The 8,254-nt window shown below is 63.3% G+C and overlaps 1 protein-coding gene across 2 annotated transcripts; it reads right to left on the reverse strand.

Moving 5' to 3' along the window:
- Positions 1-231: 231 nt before the first annotated feature.
- Positions 232-5,041, reverse strand: MADCAM1 (mucosal vascular addressin cell adhesion molecule 1). Of its 2 annotated transcripts, none has more exons than XM_059063421.2 (5): positions 4,888-5,041; positions 4,456-4,728; positions 3,777-4,097; positions 1,448-1,855; positions 232-581 (listed from the first exon to the last, which is right to left on the reverse strand). In XM_059063421.2, the coding sequence occupies exons 1-5, from the start codon at positions 4,946-4,948 to the stop codon at positions 472-474; spliced, it is 1,173 nt and encodes a 390-aa protein (XP_058919404.1). In that variant the 5' UTR covers positions 4,949-5,041; the 3' UTR covers positions 232-471. The 2 variants fall into 2 exon arrangements, with proteins under 2 accessions (XP_058919404.1, XP_066889571.1); XM_067033470.1 differs by having other exon boundaries at positions 305-581; positions 1,468-1,855.
- Between the last annotated feature and the right edge of the window lie 3,213 nt (positions 5,042-8,254).

The following is an 8,254-nucleotide window of genomic DNA, read 5'->3' on the forward strand; positions in this document are numbered from 1 at the left end:
CTTTTCTCCGCTTCTTTTGAGGACTCCTAGTTACTCATTAAGCGCCAGTGTCCCCATATGCAGGGAAAGGCACCAGGCAGAGCACACGCCTCTTCCCCCCACCCCTGGCCACGTGGGGCTGGGGTGTCCTGTCCTTCCTTGTCTCTCTGGGGAGTCACCTAGAGCAGAGGATGGTTGTAGCGGTGCCGGGGATTCCCCGTGTCCTCAGAACACGACAGGAACCACCGAGGTCAGACCAGATGCTCTTTATTCTCCAGCTCTTCACCGTGGGGGGGTGGTGGCGGCTCCCCAGGGGTCCCCACTGAGGGGAAGCCCAGCCAGTTGGGGAGCCTGGATGTGCTGGCCATCGGGGTAAGGGGTCCACGGTCAGCCCCCCTGATGTCCAGAACCCTGCAAACATCCTCTAGTCGCAACTGAGTGGAAGGAAAATCCCCCTCCGTGTGGTCCAGGCGGGGCAGGGGACCCAGGTCATCATCTGGTGGGCCGGCAGCGTTTCCACAGGCGGTGGGTCAGGAACACCAGGAGAAGCAGCCCCAGCACCAAGCTGCCCGTCCACAGGGATGCAGACGTTAGCGGAGAGCCTGGAGAGAGAGGCATACGGTGTCTTGCACCTCTCTGCAGGTTTGGGGAGCAGCCCAGCAGAGTCGGCTAAGAGCTCCCGGGCTGACTGAGTTCCCTGAAATTTTACAAAGGACTTCACGGTTTAAAACGCCTTCTAAATTGTATACACATCGCTGGACTATCCAAAGTCCTTTAGAGTGAGTCTTTTGAGAGGTACGTAGGACCTTGTAGTTAGAAGTGAGCTGTCCAGTGAGGGACCACTCACCACAGCTGCATTTGAAATGTGATCGGTCTGAGTGGACAGCTCTGTCTTTGTAAAACACACGTTGCATTCTGAAGACTTGGTTTGGAAAAAAAAAAAATCTCATTCATGCTTCTTCATAGATTACATGTTGAAATGATAACGTTTGAGATATATTGGGTTCGATGAAATATGTTGTCAAACTTATTTTTACCTTTTTATTCCTGAATGTGGCTACCAGAAAAACGGAAATTACCAAAGTGGCTGTATTCTTTTTTTTTTTTTTTTCTTTTTTGGCCACGCCACACAGATCTTAGTTTCCAGACCAGGGATCAAACCTGCGCCCCCTGCAGTGGAAGCACGGAGTCTTAACTGCTGGACCACCATGGAAGTCCTTTCTATTTCTGTTTCTATTCCACAGGCTGTCTTGGTCCATAGAGTTTACAGTTGACAAAGTGCTGTGATATCTACACAGCCCCTGAAACTTAGTTATTGCCATGCGGGCAGCTGTGATCTTATAGGGTCACGGAAGTCCACTGGACAGCTGGGGACACAGGCTGGCAGGGCCCTCCTTGTCTAAGGCCAGACGCAGGGCTCCCCTCCCTCTCAGGCTCCCCCAGTGCCCGCCCCAGCCCCTGAACTCACAGATTTCTGAGGCCACGTACAGCTTGGCCGTCTGGCCCCCTGGGTCCAGGCAACACTGGAACCAGCCCTCAGCGTGGCATCTGGCCCACAGCATGCTGCCACCGCTCAGCCAAGCCTGGGCCCCCACCTCCCGCGTCTCGTAGGCCGCCAGCCCGCCGGGGGCCTGGGTCCAGCGCACGGCCACGCCTGGGCCGCAGGCCACCTCACACAGCAGCTCCAAGCCCCCTGCTGCAGACAACTGACGGATCTCCGGGCGGCAGGGCCTGGTGGAGCTGTTCCGGGGCACGGGGCCAGGGCTCCTGGGGCTGCGGGTGGAGGCCTGCTCTGGGGTGGCCTCGGGGGAGGTGGTGATGCGGGGCTCCGGGGACTCTGTGGTGCTGGGCTCTGGGGAGGTCAGGCCCTGCAGGACTGGAAAACAGGGCAGCCGTCTGTTCTCGCTGCTGCCCAGCCCCTTCTCCTCCCTCCCTCTCTCCACCTGGACCACATGGTTGGACCGGAACTGCTCCAAGCCCCGTCCATTCACTCGGGTGAATCGCAGGGTATCCCAGTGGGCAGGAGCCGGCCCGGGGTCTGCCACGCCCCTCGCCCCCGCGAGCATCCAAATCTCTGTGTCTCACTTTCTTCAACTGGAACGTGGGGTGAGAGGCTCCCACCCCAGGGGCTGGTGTGGAGAGTGACACGTGTGTTGGATCTTATTATTATGGGGCTGAGGGGTGGGGAGAGGGAAGGGGGTGCCTCGCGCCCTTGCAGTGCAGATGAGAGACTGAGGCCCCGAGAGAGGACCTGTCCGTTCTGCTGTGTGACGGCTCTCAAATCCGGAGTACTCTCTGCACACCCTCCCAGCACACCCCTGCCTCCCCGCCCCCCCCCCACCCCCGCTTCCGCTTGAGCCAAACCTTTCCCGGCCCCCAGGCCTCAGCCATTAACATGAGTACTGGGGTGCCCTCTCAGAGAATGAATCTGTGCTTCCTTAGTGAGAGGCTGCCAGAAGCTTGGTGATGCGGTCAGGGCCTGTCCCAGATGAGACAGACTAATAACATCTGACATGAACTGAGCACCTACTGTTTGCCAGGCCCCACGTTAAATGTTGTCATTCGTAAGTTCATTCAGCAAGCATTTCTTGTGCACCTACTATGCGCCAGGCTCCGTGATAACAGTTATTGATTAATTCATTCAGGATGTATCTATTGGACACCTACTGTGCGCTGAGCACTGTTTTAGCCACTGGGGGGACAGCCATGAACGAAAAAACATAAAGAGAGCACACAGGAGTCAGATGTTGATAAAAGGTGTCAACAAACATTCAACAGGAGAAGAGAAAGGGCCTGAGTGTGTGTGTGTGCACGTGTGTGTGTGTGTGTGTGTGTGTGTGGTGGGGGTGGGAGTGGGGTTTGACCCCTTGGACAGAGAGGTCAGGGCAAGCCTCACTGGGAAGGAGACCCGAGGGAGGTGAGGGAAATGTGGGGAAGAGCGTTCCCGGTGGAGGGCACAGCAGTGCAAAGGCCCTGGGGCAGGACTGCACCTAGGGTGTCGGAGGAACAGCAGACTGAGTGAGGGGGAGAGAGGGAGGAAGTGAGGCAGGGGGTGGGGGTGGGGACAGGGCAAGCAGGTCAGGCTCTGCAGGGCTCCGTGGGCGTGAGGAGCTTGGGCTTTCACCCAAAGGGAGGTGGGAGCCCTTGGAGGGCTGTGGGCAGAGGAAGGGCAGCACCTCATGGGGCCTGGCTCAGGGTAGGTGCTCAGTGAATCTGCTGAATGAATGAACGAGTGAGAAGTAGCCCCTGGCTGCCACGAAGGGACAGACTAAAGATTGAACGCAGGGACTTCTCTGGTGGCGCAGAGGTTAAGAATCCGCCTGCCAACGCAGGGGACAAGGGTTGGAGCCCTGGCCCGGGAGGATCCCACATGCCGCGGAGCAACTCAGCCCGTGCGCCACAACTACTGAGCCTGCGCTCTAGAGCCCGCGAGACACAACTACTGAGCCTGCTCGCCTAGAGCCCCTGCTCCTCAAGAAGAGAAGCCACCGCAATGAGAAGCCCACGCACCACAACGGGAGTAGCCCCCTGCTTGCCGCAACGAAAGAAAGCCTGCGCACAGCCACAAAGACCCGACACGGCCAAAAATAAATAATAAGTTAATTAAAAAATAAAATAAAGATCAAATGCAATTTTTCCTTGGCTGTGGTACTGTGACCCGCCCAGGTGGCTACACAGCAGGGGAGGGGCTTAACTAGGATTCCATAAGAGCCGCTGGACACTACTTATCAAGGCTTACAGGTGCTGGGTGGTGTGACCTCACCCACTTCCTGGGGGACACTGAGGCACAGGCTCACCTGGAATGGGCCGGCGGTGGCTCAGCTCCAAGCCGGGCAGCCTCATGGTCGCCTGGCAGTGGAGGGAGGGTGGGGTGGGTGTCCCCAAGGCAGGAAGCAGCCAGCGCTGTGTCACTTGGAACAGCGGGTCCTCGCCCTCCTGGGGCTCCTCTATCACATCCCGGAGGGCCTCCACCCCCTCCAGTTCCTGATCTCCCAGGAGCAGGGACATAGAGAGGGTGTCAGGGCCCGCAGGAGTGATGCTGTGGGCTGTGCAGGCCACCTCCCGGTCCGGCCCAGCCACCAGGGCCTCTGGGACCACAGTCAGTTTGTCCGGGAAGGCTGTGGAGAGAATGGAGGAAGGGGGTGGGCAGAGCTCCGAGGGTCAGGGCTGGGCCCTGAGGAGGGGGCGTGGGGACTGCTGGTGCCCGGCGACAGGGAACACCCAGTGCCGCACCCGCAGAAAGGGCACGGGGGTCAGGGACAGGAGGTTTGGGGGTGGATTGGGGGAGAGGGGTTGCGCGGAGGAGGGGGCGGCCTGCAGATCGACTCAGGGGGACCCGCGAGGCCGGCTTTGAGCTGGGGCGGGCTGGGCAATCCGGGAAGCCTCCCAGGCAGAGGTGGCACAAGGATAGAGGGAAAGCAGGGCCGCTGGCTGGGCCCCACGTGTGCCACGGCGGCGGGAGGGGCGGGGGCTCACCGAACACCAGGAGCCGCACGATGTGCTGGAAGGCGACGTCCCCGCAGGAGCCCACGCACACGCGGGGCCCCGCAGCCGACAGCGAGGCGTTGAGCACGGAGAGGACGCTGCTACCCGCGCCGGACTGCACGGCGCCCAGGCTGGTGTCCAGGCCCCGCCACTGCACCGAGGCCGCCCTGCCGTCCTCGCAGGCCAGGCGGCAGGTGAACTGTCGCGACTCGCCCACGGCCACCGCCACCTCGGGCTCGGGGGGCTCCACCTCCAGCGGCCCACCTGCGGGCGACGGCGCTCTGAGCCCCGCCCCGCGCCCGCAGCCCCCGCGCCGGCGCCCTGCTCCGAGGCCCTCCAAAGTGGGATCCTCCCTCGCCCCCCCAAACCTCCGCACTGCCCCTCTCCGAGCCCCTCTTCTCTCCCAAGCCCTGCCCGGCTCACCGCGGCCCAGCTGCGGCAGCCCCAGGAAGAGGGGAAGCAGGAGGGCGAGGCCCCGCGCCATGCTCGGTTCCCGGCTGCGTCCCCTGCCCGCGGGGGCGGTGGCTTAAATACTGGCGCCCCGGGGCCCCCGCCCCGCGACCCCGCTTCCCCTCCCCCTCCTCCAGCTGCTCCCCGGGGGTTTCCCGAGGGTATTTCCCACCCTGACCCCCGACCCTGGAGGCGACCGAGGGCCAGGGACGGGGGGCGGGGGGCAGAGGTGGGGGCGGGGGAGGCCGAGATCAGAACCCGCGGGCGGAGGGTCTGGGCCGATGCCAGGTTTCACTTTTGGAGCCTGAAAATCGGAAGATGGAGGCGGGAGAGGGCTGACTGTCGGGGTCAAGTGAATGGAAATCGGAGCCAGGCCCAGGGCTGGCGCCGGGCTCGCCCCGTCGCGGGAGCCCCAGCCCTCGCTGCCCGGAGCGGCCGCGCGGGGGCGGTGGGGAGCCGCCTCCCGCGATGGCTTGGGCGGCCGCGCCGCGCGTCTCCTGCGGCGCAGCCGCCCCGAGGAATCCGCCTGGAAGACGCGTCCCGCCAGGGGTGAGGATGCCGTAGGGTGTGGAGCCGAGGCCCACCCGCCTCTAAGCTTGTCTCCCGTCCGCCGAACGGGCCGGCGTGAGGGGAGCCTGGGACACCGGGCATGGGGCCTCAGTGCCCTGTTCCGCACAGCGACCTGGGGCTGGGCCCCCCACGAGAAGCCTGGGGGAGGGGACCCACAGCAGGCATCGGCGAGGCCTGAGAACCTCGTCTTCCCCACGCTGGAATCCACCCACTCTTTCCTCTGGGCCCCTCAGCCTGGCCCCAGTTTCCTTCACAGCCCTTCACCACCCAGCACCCAGGGTGGATTTAGAGAAACACCCTCTCGGTACGTGGACGCCCCACGGCTTCCCCTGGCAGAGGGAAAAATCCCGACTCCTGGCCGTGGCTGGAGACCGTGAGACTGGGCGGCCTCCGGACCAGGCAGCCTCAGGACCTTAGCACGAGCCTCCCCTGCTCCGTCTCTGCCCAGATGCCGCCTCCCGAGTGGGAAGCTCCCCGGCCAGCTTCCCCCCCCCCCCCCGCCCACCTGACTTCCTCGCAGTCCTTAACGAGGTCAAGTGGCTGATGTCACATCCCCCCTTGTACTGGGAATGGGGGGATCTCGTCCGCTGTGACCCCAGGCCCCGTGTGCAGCAGCACGCAGGAGGAAAAGGATGGAGAGCCCTGGTTGTCCCCCCACCCCCGCCTGACTTCAGGGTGTGACTTCTGCCTCAGTTTCCCTGACTTCAGTGTAAGAGAGGAGTCGCCAGGCTATGCTGTTTCTAAGCACCACCAGCCCTGCCCGTCTGTCTTCTCAACATCTTAATTGTCAGAGGTAGAAAGAAACTGGGGCCTAAGAGCAGGGGCCGGTGGGCAGGGGAGGGGAGCTGAGCAGGGGTGGGTGGGGGTGCCGCTGGGGGCAGGGGAGGAGAGCGGAGACTCAGGGGGCCCCAAGTGTGCGAACCCAGAGTCTAACTTCCTTGGTCCCATCCCCCTCTACCTCGGTGCCAGGAAAGCCCGCACAGGAAGGCAGCTCCAAGGTGCCGCCCCTCCCCAGGCCGGAGGCGTGGGCCCTTCTCGGGAAGCTGGGCCCTTAACCCGGGTGGGGGGCAGCAGGCCTGATGAATGGGTCTCTTCCCAGGCCCTGACCCGGCTTCCTGGCACCCTAGCGGCCGAGGCCCTTGCAGGGTGTGGACTTGCCCCTCCCCCGCCATCGCTGGTTCCTCCAGCTCCAAGCCTCTGCTTGGAACGAGGAGGGTTAATGACACCCGCGGCGTAAGAGGACAGCCATAACGGGAACACGGTGGCCGCAGCATCAGCGGAGGCCACCCTGAGGAAGGGACAGGTGGGCTCAACAGAGGAAGAAGATTCCGGGCAGAGGTGGAAGAAGAAAAGGGGTGGGGGTGGAGACAGAGAGAGACAGACAGAAGGTGGGGTTGGGGGAGAAGAGAGGGATGGGGCAGGTGCCTGGAGGGGGTCTGGATGGACTCCAGGAGGGGCAGGGCCAGCACCAGGGGTGGGGGCGGGGGGGGGCACTGAACTGCACTTCCCACCTGCCCCAGGGACATCTGCTCTTGTCCCTAGATGACTGAGCCCACGGGAGCCGCCTGGGTGGGGGCTGAGGTCCTGGTATCCCCCCAGCCTGGGCTTCCTGCTCTTGGTCCCCCCTTCCCAGCATCGCCCCCCCCCCGCCCCACCCAGAGGAAGTCCTCAGTGGCCTCTGTAGGAAGCCTCCTCCCCACCTTCCCAGCATGGCATTGGGGCTCTGCAGGGCACTCGGGGCCAAGGAGGGTGTCCAGAGAGGCCAGCGCCCCAGCCTTGGGAGATTCCCGTTCCCTCAGGACTCCTGCACCCCGGCTGGCCAGCTCCCCTCGCTAACATCACCGGTCACTTGGGGACCTCACGGATTTTCTCTGGGGTGAGCTGGAGCCCTGAGGGCAGGGCTGGGTCACTGGGGGGCCCCTGTCAGGTGCCCCACCCAGCTCTGGTGCTGAAGCACCCCAGACTGTAGCCTGAGCCCCCTCCCTGGGTGGCTCCGTGCCTCAGTGGTCTCAGGGAAGCTGGGGGAGGAGACGGAGGCTCCTCAGTGAGGGCTTGCCTGTTACATAGCCAGCTCTAGAGCTGGACAGGAGCTGTTCCATCAGGCCTTCGACATCCCTGCTGGCCCCTGAAGTCCCCTGGCCGAGCTGGGCTGAGGGGGTGAGGATGGCTGACTGGTGGATGACTTGGGAGCCTCGGGGCGCCCTGCCTGTAGAGGGGGAGGGGCCAGGCTGGGGTCACCGTCAGCGCCCAGAGCAGACCCCTCAGGACAGGCCCAGGCTGACTTTAGCAGGTGTGGGCAGACCAGGGTGGAGCTCAGATCAGCGGTCTGCTCGCCCAACACCCACCCACCTGCCCCTCTGGCCACTTGTCGGCCAGCTGTCCACCCACCCATGTATCCATCCACCCCCAGCTGAACACCCTCCCCCCTCTACACCACCCCACACATCCACTTTGGCACCCCAGCTGTGTCTGAGGAGGAGGGCACTGCTCTGCCTGACCAAGGAAGCAGACCCAGTGCTGTGATGGCGGTGTGGGTGTTCCCTGAGGAGGGGGAGGGCCACCCCCAGGGCAGAAGTGCTGCAATGAATTCAAACAGTTGATGAGGAACTGCTGTGGGTCGCTAGGGCCAACCTGATCCAGCTGTTTGAAATTCAAACCTCCTCCTCATAGGCAAACCCCGCCCATCCATCCCAGGGCCCAGGGCCCGGCTGGGGAGGTGACAAGGTTGGGGCACAGGACAAACCCAGGCCTGGGCGGAGCTGCCAGCCAG

The sequence above is a fragment of the Kogia breviceps genome, chromosome 4 (genome assembly GCF_026419965.1).
Source record: "Kogia breviceps isolate mKogBre1 chromosome 4, mKogBre1 haplotype 1, whole genome shotgun sequence".
Lineage (NCBI taxonomy): Eukaryota > Metazoa > Chordata > Mammalia > Artiodactyla > Physeteridae > Kogia > Kogia breviceps.